This window comes from Sinohyriopsis cumingii, chromosome 7 (assembly GCF_028554795.1).
Source record: "Sinohyriopsis cumingii isolate HCF-2022 chromosome 7, ASM2855479v2, whole genome shotgun sequence".
Taxonomy (NCBI): domain Eukaryota; kingdom Metazoa; phylum Mollusca; class Bivalvia; order Unionida; family Unionidae; genus Sinohyriopsis; species Sinohyriopsis cumingii.
Window position 1 is genome coordinate 78660029 of NC_142967.1, and position 23254 is coordinate 78683282.

Consider the following 23254-nt stretch of genomic DNA (forward strand, 5'->3'; position numbering starts at 1 on the left):
AGTCTTGTATCAGACACAAGGTGGTATTGTGCCAGTCTTACAAGGTGATATTGTGCCAGTCTTGTATCAGACACAAGGTGATATTGTGCCAATCTTGTATCAGACACAAGGTGGTATTGTGCCAGTCTTGTATCAGACACAAGGTGTTATTATGCCAGTCTTGTATCAGACACAAGGTTGTATTGTGCCAGTCTTGTATCAGTCACAAGGTTGTATTGTGCCATTCTTGTATCAGACACACAAAGCTGACTTGTGCATACCTCCAGAAGGGTGAACCCAAGCCTGAGTGTATATCCTGCCAGTATCGACTAGTATTGGAACACATTTTTGTTGAGTGTTTTGATTTCCACCTTGTGGGACAGAAGTATTTTGATGTGCAATCAATAAAGAAACTTGATGATGATGTACATACCACCTGAAAAAAATCTTGGACGTTTTGAAGGAATGCAATTTATATTTTAAAATATTGACCAAATGTTTATAGGATTTTATTTGTTTTACCTTTCTCCTAATGGTGGTTTATTTGTTTTACCTTTCTCCTGATGGTGGTTTATTTGTTTTACCTTTCTCCTAATGGTGGTTTATTTGTTTTACCTTTCTCCTAATGGTGGTTTATTTGTTTTACCTTTCTTCTAATGGTGGTTTATTTGTTTTACCTTTCTCCTAATGGGGGTTTCTTTGTTTTACCTTTCTGCTAATGGTGGTTTATTTGTTTTACCTTTCTCCTAATGGTGGTTTATTTGTTTTACCTTTCTCCTAATGGTGGTTTATTTGTTTTACCTTTCTTCTAATGGTGGTTTATTTGTTTTACCTTTCTCCTAATGGTGGTTTTTTTGTTTTACCTTTCTCCTAATGGTGGTTGATTTGTTTTACCTTTCTTCTAATGGTGGTTTATTTGTTTTGCCTTTCTTCTAATGTAGGTTTATTTGTTTTACCTTTCTTCTAATGGTGTTTTTGTTTATTTTCATGGATACCTAAATTTGTGGATTTGTTTGTCAAAGTTTGCATATTTGTGGAGTTTTAATTTTGTGGATAAACCTCCATAAATACCCAAAATAAATAATACAAAAAAAACAAAGCTATGCCAACAACAAACAGGTGTCACTTGAATAGTTACAACAATACTACCACTTGTGTAAGCACAGCTCCAGAACCTTACTGTTGAACCAGTAAGTGACTTAAGAGTGGTAAAATTAAACTTAAATCCCTATTGGTTGGGATATTGTCATCATTCCAAGTGTGAACCGAAGATGGGACAGGTGCCCCTTGCTCAATGCAGTTAGCAGACAGTGGCAATATGTTATGTTCAGAGCTCATCAAAGTGCAAAGATGCTGACTAAATTAAAAGACAATGGAATCACTCGCTTGTGTGTGCTTCATATACAGACCAAGACTGACCAATAGACTTGACATTGAAATAAAGACTACAAAGAAGAATTAAAATCACACTTCCACAGATGGTACACTAAATAGGTCATGGAGACCACATGGGAAATGAAAAATATCACTTGTAAACATTAGTGTGCTGTGTTAGTTCACCTAATATCCTTGTCAATCAAACTGATTCATACAGAATGGATAATTGTGGCTCACCTGAAAATGTGTGAAAGATCAGACCTAATTACCTGTGGTTTTGAGAGAGGTAGATTTGTTTATTCAACAAGATGTAATGGTTATTTACCTGATAGATAGTTGTGCGTACCAGCAGGCTTGATTGACACAATGTTGATTCAGTTGTTTTCTTCTAAAAATAGCACTACTACATACATACATGCATACATATATACATATTAAAATGGCACGTACCAATCTGACCACTATATGACGATTTATCCAATATTTAAAGAAATTATGGGGAAAATAACCCTTGTATGTTGGAAATCAGTGTTTGAATTTTAGAATATCAATTAGTATGACAGGCCTAGCCATCACATCATATGCATTTGGAGCAGAGATTTCCATAAGACAGTATCTGGGAACTGTGAAAATTTCTACATAGCAACCATAAAGAAGAGTTTCCCATCTTGTTAAAGATGGCTAAGCTAGCTATGCATATGCCCCTTCCAACATCAGACTGAAAGGGAGTTCTCAGCATAAAACACTATCCATACACGGATAAGAAAAAGGTTAAGCTCAGAAACAGTTGACATATCTATGCCCATGCAGTTGACAGATCTATGCCCATGCAGTTGACATATCTATGCCCATGCAGTTGACAGATCTATGCCCATGCAGTTGACAGATCTATGCCCATGCAGTTGACAGATCTCTGCCCATGCAGTTGACAGATCTATGCCCATGCAGTTGACAGATCTATGCCCATGCAGTTGACAGACCTATGCCCATGCAGTTGACAGATCTATGCCCATGCAGTTGACAGATCTATGCCCATGCAGTTGACAGATCTATGCCCATGCAGTTGACAGATCTATGCCCATGCAACCTGACGGGAATCTCATGAGGATTTTTGTTTCAGTAGAGGCAAAATAGAGCGAAGCATTTCCAACGTTTTAGTGGTGAATTACCCTTCAGATAATATCTTGGCAGCATTTCTGTTTTCCTCCAGAACAGATGGTCACATTGACATTGAATGAATTTTCACCAGAAGACTTATAATGGTCTTATTTATCCTAAATGACAGGCTCAGATCTGACATCCAATAAGGCCACTGCAGCAACCAAGAAGACTTACAATGGTCTTATTTATCCTAAATGACAGGCTCAGATCTGACATCCAATAAGGCCACTACAGCAACCAAGAAGACTTATGATGGTCTTATTTATCCTAAATGACAGGCTCAGATCTGACATCCAATAAGGCCACTACAGCAACCAAGAAGACTTATAATGGTCTTTTTGGTCCTAACTGACAGGTGCAGATCGGACATCCAATAAGGCCACTACAGCAACCAAGAAGACTTATAATGGTCTTTTTGGTCCTAAATGACAGGTGCAGATCTGACAGCCAATAAGGCCACTACAGCAACCAAGAAGACTTATAATGGTCTTTTTGGTCTTAAATGACAGGTGCAGATCTGACATCCAATAACGCCACTACAGCAACCAAGAAGACTTATAATGGTCTTTTTGGTCCTAAATGACAGGTGCAGATCTGACATCCAATAAGGCCACTACAGCAACCAAGAAGGCTTATAATCTAATATGGTCACACAGAAGCCAATTTGAAAATGTAGTGATCATGCAGGAATATCAGACATGGTTTCAATGCTTTGCAGTTAAAAAGAGGAAACAGTCTTATCTTTTATTCCTTGATATTCATTTTGCAATGTAATTGCACTCAGTAATTATAATCTTTCACCAAAATTTATTCCAGGTTAATCCTAAAACATATCAAATTCTGTTTTCTTTGAAATAAGATTCCATGACACAATATATGACAAATTTACATTTGTGCTTTGCAGGCTTCGAGTTGACAGATTTCAGACCATCTTGGAACGTCTTCAAAGCTTTATTTCCATACGGCTGTTTCCCACCAAACCGCATGATTTACCCTCCATGGAGAAAAGTGGCTGGTGGATCCCCAGTGCTACCAAAGTTCTGGCTTTGCTTAGTAAAAATAATTTTCTTCTAAACTTTATTGATTACATGACAGCATCAACATGACAACATCAACATGACAACATCAGCATGACAACACCAACATGACAGCATCAACATGACAACATCAACATGACAACATCAGCGCACATCATATACTTTTGTAATTTTATAATAGATTAAATATGTCGTTGTGTCAGAGATGGTGTAATTACAAATTAAGATCATATGTCATATTAGTCAGAATGTTTGTTAAAAGTCATTTAACTAAATTCATCCATACTATTTGGAGATTTATAGTTATTTTCTGTAATAATGTTCATGTGATAAATAGAATTACACGTTTGTGCTCATTTCCTAAAAAGTGTATGAAACTTGATGAATAAAAGTTGATAGAATTTATTCTACTGGTTTAAAAATGAAATTTATCATGTGCATAGCCTTACTTTATCAACCTCTATCATAGTTTAATGATGGGATGCCCTATACATCAGTTTTCTAATTAATTTTCCATTATGAATTCGAAAGAATGTAATATAACCTTATAACATATCTCATTTTACACACCTGCCATAAGGTGGAACGTATTATGTTATAGTGTTGTCTGTCCTTCAGTCTGTCTGTTACCAACTTTTTTATTGACAATAACTTGAGTTTTCCACAATTTGTAAATAGCAGACGTGCGAATGGCTTGCACTTTGGGTAATGAGAAGCCTGTTAATTTTGGGGTCAAAGTTTGAGGTCACTTGGACTGAAAAGCACAAAAAGGGTTTCAACACAGTGACAATGTTTCTATATCATCTATTTGTCAGTCCTCTGTGGATGACATCTATTTAGGGTAAGGAAGACGGCTGTTGATTTTGGTGTCCAAAGATCAAGGTTGCTGTGACTGAAAGAAGAAAATAGGTTCTGCATAAATATTCAGTTATTGACCATGTACCTCAAAAATTTTACCTTTTTTGTATAACTTTGTTTCTAGACCACTTACCTTGACCAAAGTGTGTGGAGGACTTGCATTTTAAGGTATGGAAGAGGCATATTGAATTTGTCTTCATAGGTCAAGGTTATAGTAGATTATATTTAAAAAATGTTTTGTGGAATTATTTTTGTTCTAGAATAAGTTCCTTAACTCATTCAGCCCCAGCACTGTTATCAGTATCTCTGCTGTTATTCCCCAGAAGCACTAAGCTGTGTCTAGCTGCTTGTGCCCCAGAGAGTTTTTACCTGTTTGAAAGTTTTTGAAAACACATTGTACACATGCATTCACACTTACCTTAATTTCTCTTATTATATCCAATTAAAATCCACAAAATTTTCACCAATTATTCCCTGATGATTCATTCTCAGAAACTTCTATGTCCGAATCTAAATATCACAAAATATCCAATTGCCGAACATATCTTTCCTCAGCTTGCTTAATATTTTCAAGATCAAACCCAAGAAACTCCTCATTTTGCTCTCATCAAAAATCACTCTTACGTCCACCATCATTTATGATTTTTCATGAACAAAACACCTGTAGTGAAACTGCTTTCAAATAGCAACCCTTGGCTTCTGAACAATTCAAATTTCCACAAATGAAAGTAAAATCATTTCTGATTGGTTTAATAGTTGTTTAGTTCTTGGAGAAAAATTTTTGTAACCAATCAGATATGTCTAGCACACATTAATCAGGACTACAGGCAGGATCAGCCATTCAATACAGTAAACAAACCATGACTACAGGCGGGATCGGCTATTGAATGCAGAAACCAGATCTTGCCTACAGACGGGATTGGGGCCAAATGAGTTAACCAAACTATGCAGATGGCTTGAACATATGATAATAAACCAGTAAATTCCAGGGTCCTAAGGTCAGAGGTCATGGTCATGGTAAATCTAGTAATACTAATTTCTGCACATTTAAGTTCAGTTCAGGACCACATATCTTGACCAAAGGTCAAGGTGATTATGAACCATTGGCTAATAATCTCCAGAGTCAGCCATATTGAGCTAGGGTCTGCCTAGAGGACTATTAACCATTGCCTTGTTGTATAATGTGTAGTTCAAGGTACACTTATTCAGTAGCACTCGTGTTTCATTTTGTGTTACAGATGCTGCAAACAACCTTGCATCCCCACCACTGGCATCATACACAGAGTTCTACAATAACACTCTGGATAACCTTGACCTGATGGCTGAGTATAATGCATGGCAGAACCCAAACTCGTATGGAGGGTGAGTATCAAGCTGGATAAATATAGTTATAAAAGGTGACAAAATTCTTAACCTCAGATGGGACAGCTTTCTGACATGTATCAAATACTTATGCCTAACATTACATGCCATGATGTAGATTATTGATATTGATATCAGAGTTAAAAAATGTAAAGTCCCACAGCTTGTATTTTCATAGGGCTTAATCTCTGCATCTTGATTAAACACATTGTAAAGATTGATTTTGCCCTATTCTGCCTAACATGTAGAAAAATGGTGGGGATGCTGGCATTGTCAGTGTTAAATTGTTATGTAATAGGTTTCACAAGATCTAATATGTCGGGTGGGCATTTAAACCCAGATGCAAATCAGACATTAGTTTCTGCAAAACACTGCTCACTATGTACATTAATTTGGGTATCCACCTTTTTATACAGTACCCAGTATATATGAACAAGTGTGTAAATAAATCTATTAAAGGACACTACTTACCTCTGAAATATAGAATTATTTAGCACTTAAAATACGATCAGAGACATGTTTATCCTTTGAATAAATTCCCGAATCACATCATGTTAGGAATATTAGCCTGTTACCTTGCGAATCCAGCTCTACTGAAAGAGGAAAATCATCCTATCCTGACTATTTCAAATTGACAAAGGGCAGTAATTCTTGCCCACTTCCTCCCCTTGGCACCACCAAATGTTGCTAGTTTTTAGTACTTCTGCTGTACAGAGCTGATGTCATACAGTTCACCCTCCAACAATCCAGACATTTTGCTTTTCTTTGGGCCCATCCAACATTCCTTTTGAATTTATTGTGTCGATTTATTGATCTACTACTGGTTGTATGCATTATTTTACAATTTCTGTCAATTTTGAGTGATTCTGTCAATTTTTTTTTGCAAATCACTTGCTCCTGGTGAGAGCTGGGAAACACGATATTACCCCTCAAACTCTTGCTTCATGGCTTAAAATGGCTTATACACTCCTCATACTCTGAGGTCTCAGAAGACCAGAGCTGCCACAAAAATATTACAGCTCTTGAGGTTCGAGCCATCTCTGTGAACCTCACATTTGAACATAACATACACGATATAGTGGAAGCTGTTGGATGTCATACAGATTCAGCCTTCTTGAGTGACCATCAGAGATTTAGTGCCGCAGAGGCAAACTTTGGATATGGTGAGGCTGATGAAGCAGCACAGATGGCTACCATATCCAACTAAATCAATCAGCTCAAACTCCTAGCGTTGCTAGATCCACCAGTGAAAATTTGTTGGTAAGAAGGTTTCAACATCATCAGGATAATATGACTGGGTGGGACATCATGCTACATGTCTGTGGCGTGATGCCCCGGTGCTACACATCACTATAAACTGCTTCACTGCAGACATCGTCATGATATGACTGAAACATTGTTAAAGCTATGTTAAAAATTCTAATCACACACACACACACATACGCACACACGTATATCTGGTACTTTTTTTGGCAGAATGATGAAAATTCGCCCTCCCATCAGAGTGAACTAGAAGATTCTAGAACATGTAATCTCCCTTTGTCAACCCCACAGATATGTTGTCAATACACACTGTCCTTCATTCTTTTCCCAGTGGCAGCCATTACATGCTGCTGAAATTTTGTCATAGAAATATTGCCTTTACTTCATGTTTTTCATCGTATTTTGAGTTTTCTCTTTATGTGCATCATTATATAGTGTGGAATTATCCTTGATCAAGAATTTTGTTTCTGTTGAGCTCTCAAGAGAGAGCTATTCCCATTGCTATGGCTGCATTTGGTATAACTTTGTATTTGGTATAACTTAGCATTTAGGTATAACCTTTCATTTGGTATAACCTTGTATTTGGTATAACCTTGTTTTTGGTATAACTTTGCATTTAGGTATAACCTTTCATTTGGTAAAACCTTGCATTTAGGTATAACTTTGCATTTAGGTATAACCTTTCATTTGGTATAACCTTGCATATTTATAGCCTTTCATTTAGGTTCATAGCTCGCAGGGTTCTTAGTGTAATTGTTATTGCTGAGGTTTTATTTCCAGCTTCGGTAGGTATTTAGTAAATACCCATATTCTTACCATCGCATCCATACCTCTGGTCTATAATATGTGTACCAAATTCACATCTACACCTCTAGTCTATAATATGTGTACCAAATTCACATCTACACCTCTAGTTTATTATGTGTACCAAATTCATATCTACACCTCTAGTCTGTTGTGTGTACCAAATTCACAACTACACCTCATGTCTATTATGTGTACCAAATTCATATCTACACCTCTAGTCTGTTATGTGTACCAAATTCACATCTACACCTCATGTATATTATGTGTACCAAATTCATATCTACACCTCTAGTCTATTATGTGTACCAAATTCACATATGTACCTCTAATTTATTATGTGTACCAAATTCACATCTACACCTCTTGTTTATTATGTGTACAGTGGAATCCTGCTATAACATGATATTTGGGGTAAAAAAAATTGGATCTTGTTATTAGCGGGGTCGTGTTAATGCAGGGTTTTACAGTATTTTCCTTTTTTCAGAGAACAACTCATTGGCACATATACATGTATTCATGTCTAATGTATATGATGAATAGGGTATTAACACCGTTTACTATCATGGCATGCAGTTCATCTATAATGCATGTAATTCCATTGAAAAATTGCACACAGATTTACAGTATTCAATAATTTTGTCCCAGATCATTGTGTCTGAATTCAATGTCTAATATATAGCATGAGCAGAGTATTAACACCATTTACTTCCTGTCTGATATCATACAATTGGGGCTTGCAATTAATCCATAATGCATTGCATACATATTTAAACTATTCAGTAATTTTGTCACAGATCATTATGTGTCTGAATTCAATGGGAAAAAGTAACAGCAAAATTAGGTTAAGAAAGATGAAGCACGTGTACGGTTCATTATGTTCCAGGGTCTCTGAACAGTGTCTGTACAAATTTTATGCTGCTAAAATTTTCTCATATGCGTTTCCTTATCCTTTGTAAATTTCCAATAATTAATGCTTGTATGCCTATTTGTTTGAACAACTACAGCAAGAATAATTAACAATCAACACATGCTTTCAGCGTGCATGTAACTTTTACTTCAGATTTTGGGAATATTGAAAGAAACATGTGAAAATTACTATACTAATCATTGCGCAAAGTGTAGAGAATGACTTGCATTTGTGAAATTGCTTTTCCATAAGGGTAAAATATTTTTATAAAAATTTAGGAAATTAATAATGAGTTCATAAGCAAACACCATACACATGTAAAATCCGAGAAATATGTGCAGTACGCCTGCAGTGGTCACAAATCACTTTTATACGGACAGAATTATTGCTTCATGTCCCAAGATTAACAGCCATTACAGTAGTCAACAACAAAAACTAACAATTGTAAAGTTTAGACACTGGCACGTGGATAAGCCGACCCCCCTTCTTCCAGGCCTTTATTTTTTCCTAAATTATTTGGCCTATACGCGAGTATATACAGTACATGTATTTAAAATTTCAGGAACCATGCCACAATTTTATTATATTTGAATTTATACACGATCTCTTCTCCAAAATGATAATAAATTTTTTTCACACTATTTCACATACTTTGAACAAAAAATGTTTTCTTGTGTGAATGAATATACAAAATTTCAGGAGCTACGCACCAACTGCATTATATCCAAATTTGCGTTATCGTGGGGCACATTATGGCACGGTCACACTGTACCCAATTCACATCTACACCTCAAGTCTATTATGTGTACCAAATTCACATCTACACCTCAAGTCTATTATGTGTACCCAATTCACATCTACACCTCAAGTCTATTATGTGTACCCAATTCACATCTACACCTCAAGTCTATTATGTGTACCAAATTCACATCTACACCTCAAGTCTATTATGTGTAGGTCATGGATTCGATCCCCGGCCGAGTCATACCAAAGACTTATAAAAATGGTACTAACAGCTGCCTCGCTTGGTGCTCAGCATTAAGAGGTTAGTGTTAGGACTGGTCATCTTCGTGTCAGGATAATGTGACTGGGTGGGACATCATGCTAAATTAAAAATCCAAATCAAACACACATAATTGGTACTCATGTCATTTTATCAAGCCAAATTACTCGTTGAAAGTTCAGCAATTGAAACAGTAAGTTGCAAACTTTGCGAGAAATATGTTCACCGAAGTAAATGTTTACTGTATATTTCAGGTTTTCCTTCTGTCAGTATCCATTTATTCTGAGCATTGCAGCCAAGCGCAGAATCCTTCAGGAGGACTCTGAACAGCAGATGATCTTAATGGCCAGGGTGAGTGAAAACATGGCATCTAGTTCTCAGCCGACACAGCTGGAAGCTTTCAAATATAATTCAGATTGATAATGATGAGAATTCCATGGATGTGACATAATTCAATTTGATAATGATGAGAATTCCATGGGGGTGACATGATTCAATTTGATAATGATGAGAATTCCATGAGGGTGACATAATTCAATTTGATAATGATGAGAATTCCATGAGGGTGACATAATTCAATTTGATAATGGTGAGAATTCCATATGCATGACATAATTGATTTTGATAATGATGAGAATTCTATGTGTGTGTCATGATTAAATTTCATAATTATGAGAATTCCATGTGTGTTATATAATTCAAGTTGATAATGATAAGAATTCCATGTGTGTTATATAATTCAAGTTGATAATGATAAGAATTCCATGTGTGTTATTTAATTCAAGTTGATAATGATAAGAATTCCATGTGTGTTATATAATTCAAGTTTGATAATGATAAGAATTCCATGTATATAACATAATTTTGATGTTTTCATCTAGTGTCTGTAATTTTTATATTTCTCTGCATGAGCCGCAAACATGCATAGCACTATATCATAATTATTTTGTGCAAAGGTCAGACTGGTGGATGTTAGTATATCATTATCTTAAAACATTGATGGAGGCAAATTGCGCATGCATATATATATATATATATATATATATATATATATATATATATATATATATATATATATATATATATATATTGTAGCTTGGCCTGTGACAGTGTTTCTTATCTGTTGTAAAGTTACATTTTCATGACATTTACCATTATGATGTCATTAACAGAGGAGTCTGGTAGCAAAGGTTCAGAGACATCAACTTCCAGATGCAGGGATGCTATTCCTTAACCTGACTGTGCGTAGAAATCATCTAGTCTCAGACTCTTTGACTGAGGTAATATAGCAGAGTTATGTAGAACATTTTATCACCATTCAATTTTGCTATTATTACATCTGAATTATGTCATAAAAATTGGTATCTTACAGTTTTAGCAATATTACATAACACAGAAAGATCATTTGAGGAATGCACAATTTTTGCAGTTACATATCCTTAAATAGATCATTTTACAAGTCTACATTTTGTTTTCCTTCTGCATTTGATTTGCTTTTCATCAACATTTCCATTTGAACTATCATCTCATAATTTTTCAGTCTAAAAATTGCATTCAGATTTTGCAGTACATTTTATTGCTGTTGTCACACAGATACTACTGGATGTAACTTGGTGATCTCACTGGACCAGATTTTGCAGCACATTTTATTGCTGTTGTCACACAGATACTACTGGATGTAACTTGGTGATCTCACTGGACCAGATTTTTATAGTGGACACTAGCAAGAGAATAGTTCTTCAAAACAAGCTGCATGATATTTAATTTTCATTGTTTTAAATGTTTTCTCTTGAATAGATCATTCATAGACTGTAACCATGATTTTATGGTCTTGTAACGAAAGTATATAGTAATTGGGACAAACATTGACATTGGATGTATTGTTATTGGTAGCCAGCTGCTTTTACATCTAATAAGTCAATAGGAATATGCCAGAGTATGCAGAATATCGAAAACAATTTTGCTTGAAAAAGGGACAGTAAAAGAGAATCTCCTTTTGAAATGGATTCAGATGATTCTGCACAGCAAGTGCAGCAACAAAGCAAAACGTTTTGCACAACTTCCAATAAACTAGCATGGGAAATGGTTATGATTTCAAATGTCAGAGAAGAGGATGCTGTGTAAACTGTGCGAAAAACAGAAAAATAACCATTTTACTGTAGGTTCCACAAACTATAGCGCTAGTACAATAGATAGGCACATAAATTCAGTTGATCATGTGGCAGCCATGAAAAAGGATTAAATTTTGAGAAGGTAATTACTGGCCTAACTAAACCTTGTTTCCTTTACGTTTTCATTCTTCAGTGGTATTGTTGAAAGTTCACACCAGACTGAATCACTTACAAAGTTCTTTCAGAAGGTTTTTTCTTTTTCTTTCTAGTTTTCCCATTTTTTAAAATTTTATTTATTTTAAAAATTTAGTCATTTTACCTTTATAACTTTTTTTACCAGACATTTTTACATGTACACTTTACTACAATTGAACACCATAAAAAGGAACACATTTGTAGTTGGAAAATACCTTTTGAAATGGTGAATCCTGTATACAAGTTAATAAACATTTCTTAGGTACAATAAATACACAATAACCTTTATCTTGCCTGTTTTGAAGCTGCTGCAATCACATGAAATGTGATTTTCAGTGGGACTCTATTTCTAAAGGAATAGGGCCAAATTTGTCCTATTAAATTTAAAATTGGTCCACATTTGGAATGGGGATGGGGTAGTTTGCCCTCTTTTGAAAAGTCAGTTCAAACAGCACTGATGGTACATTTTGTAACCAGTGCTTGTACTATATCTCCATAGACTAATGTGGCACATCCTGCAGGCAGTACCTGTGCACTATCAACCTGAAGGATGATATGGTACATCTGGCAGGCAGTACCTGTATACTGTTTACCTGAAGATTAGTATGGTACATCTGGCAGACAGTACCTGTACACCATTTACCTGAAGGTTAATATGGTACATTGGGCAGACTACCTGTACACCATTTACCTTTACCTGAAGGTTAATATGGTACATCTGGCATGCAGTACGTGTACACTGTTTACCTGAAGGTTAATGCGATTCATCTGGCAGGCAATACCAGTGTACACTGTTTATCTGAAGGTTAATTTGGTACATCTGGCAGGGAGTACCTGTGCACTATTTATCAGATGGTTAATATGGTACATCTGGCAGGCAGTACCTGTGCACTATTTACCTGAAGGTTAATATGATACATCTTGAAGGCAGTACCTGTGCACTGTTTACCTGAAGGTTAATATGGTACATCTGGCAGGCAAAACCTGTGCACTATTTACCTGAAGGTTAATATGATACATCTTGAAGGCAGTACCTGTACACCATTTACTTGAAGGTTAATATGGTACATCTGGCAGGCAAAACCTGTGCACTATTTACCTGAAGGTTAATATGATACATCTTGAAGGCAGTACCTGTGCACTGTTTACCTGAAGGTTAATATGGTATATCTGGCAGGCAGTACCTTTACACCATTTACTTGAAGGTTAATATGGTACATCTGGCAGGCAAAACCTGTGTACTATTTATCTGAAGGCTAATATGGTACCTCTGGTGGACAGTACCTTTACACCATTTACCTGAAGGTTAATATGATACATCTTGAAGGCAGTACCTGTGCACTATTTACCTGAAGGTTAATATGGTATATCTGGAAGGCAGTACCTTTGTACTGTTTACTTGAAGGTTAATAGGGTATATCTGGAAGGCAGTACCTGTACACTATTTACCTGAAGGTTAATAGGGTACATCTGGCATGCAGTACCTGTACACTGTTTACCTGAAGGTTAATGTGGTACATCTGGCAGGCAGTACCTGTACACCATTTACTTGAAGGTTAGTATGGTGCATCTGGCAGGCAATACATGTGCACTATTTATCTGACAGCTAGTATGGTACCTCTGGTGGACAGTATATTTACACCATTTACTTGAAAGTTAATATGATACATCTTGAAGGCAGTACCTGTGCACTATTTACCTGAAGGTTAATATGGTACATCTGGAAGGCAGTACCTGTACACTATTTACCTGAAGGTTAATATGGTACATCTGGAAGGGAGTACATGGACACTGTTTACCTGAAGGTTAATGTGGTACATCTGGCATGCAGTACCTGTACACTGTTTACCTGAAGGTTAACATGGTACATCTGGCATGCAGTACGTGTACACTGTTTACATGAAGGTTAATGTGATTCATCTGGCAGGCAATACCAGTGTACACTGTTTGCCTGAAGGTTAATTTGGTACATCTGGCAGGGAGTACCTGTGCACTATTTATCAGATGGTTAATATGGTACATCTGGCAGGCAGTACCTGTACACCATTTACTTGAAGGTTAATGTGGTACATCTGGCAGGCAGTACCTGTACACCATTTACTTGAAGGTTAATGTGGTACATCTGGCATGCAATACACGTGCACTATTTATCTGACAGCTAGTATGGTACCTCTGGTGGACAGTACATTTACACCATTTACTTGAAAGTTAATATGATACATCTTGAAGGCAGTACCTGTGCACTATTTACCTGAAGGTTAATGTGGTACATCTGGCAGGCAGTACCTGTACGCCATTTACTTGAAGGTTAATATGGTACATCTGGCGGGCAATACACGTGCACTATTTATCTGACAGCTAGTATGGTACCTCTGGTGGACAGTACATTTACACCATTTACTTGAAAGTTAATATGATACATCTTGAAGGCAGTACCTGTACACAGTTTACTTGAAGGTTGATATGATACATCTGGCAGTCAGTACCTGTACACTGTTTACCTGAAGGTTAATGTGGTACAACTGGCAGTCAGTACCTGTACACTGTTTACCTGAAGGTTAATGTGGTACATCTGGCAGTCAGTACCTGTACACAGTCTACCTGAAGGTTAATATGGTATATCTGGAATGTGTGTTCAATTTCAAACTCATAGTAAGAATATGCTTCTTCTCAAAGTCTTAGATAATGAGTAAGGATGTTGCTTGTCTTACTGTATGCATTAATTTGTTCATGTTGCTATTTTTTCTCCTTTTGATATATATACTAAGGTTGGGTCAATGACAATCCTCCAGATTTAAAATTAACTCTGACAAAATTTTGTAAGTCTCCAGATTTGACCTTTTGGGGCTGACACATCTATGATATTCTTCAGGTTCTACATCTTTTGCATTATATAGCAGCATGGAATTTTCTGGATCTTTATTTTACTTTACATATGTTGTCTGTTTATATTTTCTCTCTCTCTCTCTCTCCATCTCTCTCTCTCTCTTTCTTGTGTATCTTATTTCTACGACATTCTTATTTCTCCCCAGATTTCCAGAAAACAGCATGACCTGAAGAAGAAACTTAAGGTTACTTTTGCTGGGGAACCTGGTCTGGACATGGGAGGATTAACCAAAGAGTGGTTTCTTTTGCTGATCAGGCAGATTTTTAGACAAAACTATGGTGAGAAAAGCTATGATATATTAAAGATAATGGTTTACCTGATTTGATTATATTTTATTTTGTTTGTTTTGTTATGTACTTTTAATTGTGTGCTGAACTTTTGTCCAGGATTGTAACTTGTAAACAGAATGTCTCCATAGTTAACTTTTGTCCATGATTGGCGGTTATAAATATAAATGTTACATAGTATTTGAGTTCAAAACATTCTAGGCCCAGTCTTGTTTATAAATAAATTGGAATATTCCACTGGAATGATTCACATATAGGTCAAGTGAAAATATGTATAAATAGAGATTTGAGAAACAAATAATTCCTGTTCATTATAAGTCTATGGGAATATCAGTTTGCAGTTGTGTTGTTGACATCAGATATAATTCTAGAGGAATTATTTATTTAAAATATTCATTGGAATTACTAAAGTAAACATTGACTTTTGAACTACTTTGGATTATTTTAAACTCATTCAGAGACATTCTGCATTGCATCATTGTGTTATATCAGGACATTCAAGACTATTGGAATTCATTTGGAATATTCTTTATTTTTGGATTTGTGATATCACATTAAGGATTATTTGGAATTTAATTCACAATACAGTGTCTCATGAATTTTAACTTTGTATGGGAAATAAATTGCTTGTAAATTTTACTTAAATTGTTGGTTTCACTTTCTGTTACATAGTTTAAAACCATGAGTTTTAACAGTTTAACATATACTGCAATTGCAGTATTTCATTATCAACATAATATATCTGAAAATTAAGTTTTATATATTTATATACTATTTCATTCTCTATTAGAAATAAGTTGGTTGATGTATTTTGATTAGTATCTTTTTTTTTTTGTTACAGGTATGTTCACATACTGCAGAATACCTGGAGTGTACTGGTTCATTAATGCACCTGATGATAACTACCAGGAGTTTAATCTAGTTGGTGTTGTATCCTTTCATGCTTTATCCTATGAATGCTTTAGTCACAGGTTGACAGAAAGATTTGAGCATCTACCTTGGGTGTGGGAAAACACAGGTTCAAACCCTGGTCGAGTTATACCAAAGACTTGGTACTAGGCCTCACTTGGCACTCAGCATCAAGAGGTTAGTGTTAGGACTGGTTGGCCTGGTGTCAGTAAAATGCAGCTGGGTGGGACATGATGCTTAATGTCTCCATCATAATGCCCCAGTAATAGACATCTCTATAAGATGCCACACTGAAGACAATATAGTGATATTACTGAAAATTATTAAAAGCTACGTTAATATCCAAGTCACAAACACTCACACACAAATTATTTTTAAATTGGACTTATTCTTTGACTGGTAAGTCACATATATTGGCTTTGTTAACCTGTGTGATTTCATCAATGAACTCATTGACACTAGTTTTTTATTCATTCAGTGGCATTGGTCTTGGTGGGGTAACCCACTGAGAGTCATAGGCTTGATGCTTTCATTGGAGAAGGGTGATCTCAGACGTTTAACCAAATGCTACTTCCTGTTGAGATTGATTACCAGTCGGACATAGAACACAATTAATTTTACTATATGTTCTCTACATTTGTTTCTCAATACTGACCTTCCCACTGTGTGACAATCAATACAAATTATATGTTAATCTAAAATACCTTCAAAGATGACTTCACAGTGATGTTCTTGTCAAAGGTTGACCTGCATTTTTTTTGAGAGGCTGGACTGTCAACAGAGCAGCATGTAAACAGAACACAGATTTCACTTCTGGATCATCACCAAACCCTTATTACTTACTGTGCACTGTTGCCAAAATACACTTGGAAAACCACACCCTGAGCTCATATTCTCAAGAATAAACAGTTACCTTTAAACCCTACCAAAAATGTGTAAATATAACTCTTCTATTACCATCAAAAAGAGAGAGGAAAAAAATGTTCTAAAAATAGACTAGAACTACATTCTGAACTGGAAGTACTAATTGTGACCTGATTCCAGTTATTGCTTGAAATTATATGGAACGAATCTAACTTCCTGATATACAAAACATGTATCAAGTTATTTGCATGGAAAATGACTAATACGAAATAATATTTAAGTATCAATTAGTGTTTTGGCCATAAATGTAAACCTAAATAAAAGAGAGCTGATTTAACTCAATTCAGATGATTAAAACATACACAAATAATTTTACAGCACAGCAGTAGTGGCAGCAGGTACAAGTTCTATGACCACTACTACTAGTACTACTAATACTACTAATCTTATTAATTTTTTTAAATTATTATTCAAAACTACAATGCATTGCTTTGGTATAATGTTCAAATTTCATTAAGATTTTCCGGTCATCTCTCACTTCTTTACTTCACCATGAGGGGTTAGTGATTTCTCCCTGTATTAGAAGCCTACGATAGTCTCTTATGGAATGGTATTCTTGTGCATAAAGTCCTTGTATGGAGAAGAGAAGATAGTACCTTTGATTAAATTTGCCTTCTAGTCCCTTATGTTATAGCTCTTACGTCACCACTGCTTCTGTTTCCCCTGCTGTAATATGTATAATGGTAAGGAATGTGGGTATGTGATAAAGCTTGCCAGTAGCTTCTCGTGGGTCGGTTTTTCTTTCCGGGGTTTTCCCAGGTTCTTCCTCCACCATTAATACTGGCCACCATGTATAGCCTATCGTGTGCTGAAAAATGGCGTTAAACCCTACAACAACAACAACAATATAATGGTAAGGCTTCATTTGTTGATGAAACTAATACCCAGCTCTCCAAGGAGATTATTGAATGATCAAGTTTTTGTATGTTTACCATTTGTACTTGCCTTTAAGTTGGATCCTACTGCAAACTGCATAGATCCAGATCTGCTTTTGCATAATGCATTGGCAAGATCTGGGTCTGTAAGGTTTAGGATTAATAAATAGAACAAACAACTTACACCTTCATCTGCCAGCACATTATGTGATGGCAAATCAGGGTGTGTGTTGTTTTCTTCTAGACCTGACTGACTCATAGATGTGTATGTATGGAACTTTATCATGTTGCTCCTTAACCTTGCTGTAGCTGATGGGTTTGGCAGTATATAACAGTATTATCCTAGACATTAGGTTTCCAGCATTCTGCTACAAGAAACTTTTGAGTCCAGCTGTGGTGCCATACAACAACCCACGAGCTACAGTGGGCACCACCCACCTCACTCTTGAGGACTTAAAACAAGTACAGCCAGTAAGTACACCAAATTTACTGTGTATAAAACATACACAACTGAGCACAGCAAAGACCAAGATCTGCAGTCACTTTATACATAACAGATATGGGTTTACACTGTTCAGTTCAGAAGAGAAATAAATTTAACAGTAAGGTCGCAGATCTGCCATCGCATTATGTATTCACAAATACAGGTTGACAAATAATATTTACATTAGAACAGCGTTTACCAGGTGTGTCCAACCCATGGCCTATGGACTACATGAAATATGCATTGAAAATATGCATTTTAATTAATCTACATATCTAGTGATGAGGAACTGTTCTTAAGCATTTTATGTCTTTTGGCCCCAAGCCAAAAAAGGTTGGACATACCTCATATAGAATCAGGTCTGCAATCATGTTATACATTATTAGATACAGATTTACACCTTTTTACTTCCAATATTAAGTATATACTCGCGTATAAGCCGAAACATTTAGGAAAAAATAAAGGCCTGGAAGAAGGGGGGGGGGTCAGCTTATCCGCGGGCAAATGTGTAAACTTGACAGTTTTTAGGTTTTTTTGTTGACTACTGTAATGGCTGTAAATCTTGGGACATGAAACAATATTTTTTCTGTGTCCTAAGACATAGGCATGTAAAAAAGTAACTTTCGGTGACCCAACAATTATTAAACTTTATAAAGTACTATGACTGATTTTGTTATTATTTTGCATGTGCATATTTTCTGATTTCTCCAACATGAAGTTAAATAAAGGTAAATACAGACTTCATAATTCGCAGGCCAGTTGAGTTTACCAGGGAGACCATGCTGAACTATAATGTACAGCACTTACAAAGTGCAAAGCCTGCATAGCGTCACTTAAATCCTTACTTATTCCCAAACATAGATGCAGATTTTGCTTTATTCATTGTTTCTACCAAATTGCATTGTTCCAGATAACATTTCAGCTAGTCCTTAATAGCTGTTTCATTTACTTTGAATCACACGCTCACAAGTTACTCATTTTCAGTGATATAAGCGATCCTACAAATTGAGGTAATATTTTTAAAAAGGTACGCACGTTTATTTGTACAAGGCACATAACCATCATAATTTACATGTTCACAGAGAGTGGTAATAATAAAGGCTAAAATTCTCATAGAGATCAACTAAGATCAACATCAATCAATTTTAGTTTTGTGTTTCAGCTGAACAAACATAACTTTCTACACAATGGAAAGATTGTTGTTTCGGGGTCTCCTATGTTGATAGTCAGCGAATTTGTCTTTCGTTTTGCGACAGCATTACAGGCCAGTTAATCATTAAAGCCCTGAAACTGACTTGTGATAAGAGTGAATTTTGACTGGTAATTATACCAGTTTAACATTGGTATATACGGTTCAAAAATGCCAGGTGTTCACTCGTGTAAGTTTCTTTTGTGGGAATGGAGCTATAGCATATGGAGTTAAAGCATTCGTAGTGATCATTATTGGGATTGAAATTAATTGTGGATGATTTTATTGTTGTGGTTTATTTATTTTTTGTTCTTTTTTTTTATATAATTTTTGTATTATTGTAGAGGTTAAAAAATCATTAATTTTGGTGAATAATGTTTAAACTTAACATTCTATTTAGTGAACAAACGAATTCTTTATACTAAAATAATTCTTTCGTCACAACAATAATTCACAGGTGATACAACAGAACATGTAGGACTTTTCTTGTTTAAAAGAAATGAAAATCGAAGACCTAATTTAATAATCAGGAGTTCTCTGTACAAATCGGAAGATATGAAATCGGGAGGTAGGCGTGGAGAGACCCCAAAAATCAGGAGTTTTTTTTTCTCCTCCCAGCATGAAAGTTGACAGGTATGGTGTAAGGTTGCTTACATCAAAGCAAACAACAACTCAGCTTTTATGGTATTAGCATAATTATCGAAGTATTATTTGAGAAACTTTATTATTGTATTTTGGAGATATCATAAAAGTTGGGCGCAATAGTGCCCATTATTCGACTCCAAAGGATGTAATTAATTCAGTGCGTAATCAAACCTACAATGTACATGTGGTAACCCCATTATGAAAATACGATCAGTAACCTAATTGCGAGTGTTGAATCGAACCATATTCTTTGTTCGTTGTGCTGTCATACTGGCATTACATTTTAATGAGTTTAGGTATTTACAATTTCAAAGCAAAGTCAAAACATAATTACCAGTGCACTGATATAAAATGTCCAATGCAATAAGGCATAAACAAACAATAATTGAGTCAAAAGGGAGAGGTAGTGTTACAGGAACTCATGATTGCTACATTCTTGTCATCGTTCAATCATATTATACACAAATCTAAATTAGGCAGAAACAATAAGAAAACAAAATTAAGTATATTACTTTTCAAACAAGTTTATACCATTTCTTTGTAATAATCCTGCACACCAACCTCAAGATAAGTATACATGTAATTTTTTTAAATACAGGTTTGCCTAAATGAATGCATTTAGAACTTACCTCGTGCATCTTGAGATGCCTCAGAGTTGTAAGTTGGCTTATATGCAGGTCATGCACTTTTTAATGTTTATACCTGTTCAGTTTAGGGGTCGGCTTATACGCGAATGGGCTTATACGCGAATGGGCTTATACGCGAGTATATACAGTAAATGGCTTAGACCCATATCTACCATCACATAAATTAGCAAATACAAGGTGATGCATTTTACTTCAAATAATATGCATATTGAATAGCTTAGACTCGTATCTGTAATCACGTTATACATAATTAGATGCAGGGTGATGCTTTTTACTTCAAATAATAGACGTAATGAATAGCTTAAACTCATATCTGTAATCACGTTATACATAATTAGATATAGGGTGATGCTTTTTACTTCAAATAATAGGCGTATTGAATAGTTTAGACTCATATCTGTAATCACGTTATACATTATTAGATACAGGGTGACACATTTTACTTCAAATAATAGGCGTATTGAATAGTTTAGACTCATATCTGTAATCACGTTATATATTATTAGATACAGGGTGATGCATTTTACTTCAAATAATAGGTGTATTGAATAGTTTAGACTCATATCTGTAATCACGTTATTATTAGATACAGGGTGACACATTTTACTTCAAATAATAGGCGTATTGAATAGTTTAGACTCATAACTGTAATCACGTTATATATTATTAGATACAGGGTGATGCTTTTTACTTCAAATAATAGGCGTATTGAATAGTTTAGACTCATATCTGTAATCACGTTATACATTATTAGATACAGGGTGACACATTTTACTTCAAATAATAGGCATATTGAATAGTTTAGACTCATATCTGTAATCACGTTATATATTATTAGATACAGGGTGATGCTTTTTACTTCAAATAATAGGCATATTGAATAGTTTAGACTGATATCTGTAATCACGTTATACATTATTAGATACAGGGTGACACATTTTACTTCAAATAATAGGCGTATTGAATAGTTTAGACTCATAACTGTAATCATGTTATACATTATTAGATACAGGGTGACACATTTTACTTCAAATAATATGCGTATTGAATAGTTTAGACTCATAACTGTAATCACGTTATATATTATTAGATACAGGGTGATGCTTTTTACTTCAAATAATAGGCATATTGAATAGTTTAGACTCATATCTGTAATCACGTTATACATTATTAGATACAGGGTGACACATTTTACTTCAAATAATAGGCATATTGAATAGCTTAGACTGATATCTGTAATCACGTTATATATTATTAGATACAGGGTGATGCTTTTTACTTCAAATAATAGGCATATTGAATAGCTTAGACTGATATCTGTAATCACGTTATATATTATTAGATACAGGGTGACACATTTTACTTCAAATAATAGGCATATTGAATAGCTTAGACTCATAACTGTAATCACGTTATATATTATTAGATACAGGGTGATGCTTTTTACTTCAAATAATAGGCGTATTGAATAGTTTAGACTGATATCTGTAATCACGTTATACATTATTAGATACAGGGTGACACATTTTACTTCAAATAATAGGCGTATTGAATAGTTTAGACTCATAACTGTAATCACGTTATATATTATTAGATATAGGGTGATGCTTTTTACTTCAAATAATAGGCGTATTGAATAGTTTAGACTCATATCTGTAATCACGTTATATATTATTAGATACAGGGTGATGCTTTTTACTTCAAATAATATGCGTATTGAATAGTTTAGACTCATAACTGTAATCACGTTATATATTATTAGATACAGGGTGATGCTTTTTACTTCAAATAATAGGCGTATTGAATAGTTTAGACTCATATCTGTAATCACGTTATACATTATTAGATACAGGGTGACACATTTTACTTCAAATAATAGGCATATTGAATAGCTTAGACTGATATCTGTAATCACGTTATATATTATTAGATACAGGGTGATGCTTTTTACTTCAAATAATAGGCATATTGAATAGCTTAGACTGATATCTGTAATCACGTTATACATTATTAGATACAGGGTGACACATTTTACTTCAAATAATAGGCGTATTGAATAGCTTAGACTCATAACTGTAATCACGTTATATATTATTAGATACAGGGTGATGCTTTTTACTTCAAATAATAGGCGCATTGAATAGTTTAGACTCATAACTGTAATCACGTTATATATTATTAGATACAGGGTGATGCTTTTTACTTCAAATAATAGGCGTATTGAATAGTTTAGATTGATATCTGTAATCACGTTATATATTATTAGATACAGGGTGATGCTTTTTACTTCAAATAATAGGCGTATTGAATAGTTTAGACTGATATCTGTAATCACATTATACATTAT

The 23254-nt window shown here is 35.0% G+C and overlaps 1 protein-coding gene across 1 annotated transcript in view; it reads left to right on the forward strand.

Annotated features, from left to right (window-relative positions):
• Positions 1–23254, forward strand: part of LOC149795586 (putative E3 ubiquitin-protein ligase HECTD2) — a 108977-nt gene that overhangs the window by 54061 nt on the left and 31662 nt on the right. Inside the window, exons 8-14 of the mRNA XM_089965422.1 lie at positions 3422–3570; positions 5651–5774; positions 10009–10105; positions 10927–11034; positions 15093–15225; positions 16076–16164; positions 18252–18413. Coding sequence (XP_089821548.1) covers positions 3422–3570; positions 5651–5774; positions 10009–10105; positions 10927–11034; positions 15093–15225; positions 16076–16164; positions 18252–18413 — 862 coding nt within the window. The remainder of the gene's footprint in view (positions 1–3421; positions 3571–5650; positions 5775–10008; positions 10106–10926; positions 11035–15092; positions 15226–16075; positions 16165–18251; positions 18414–23254) is intronic.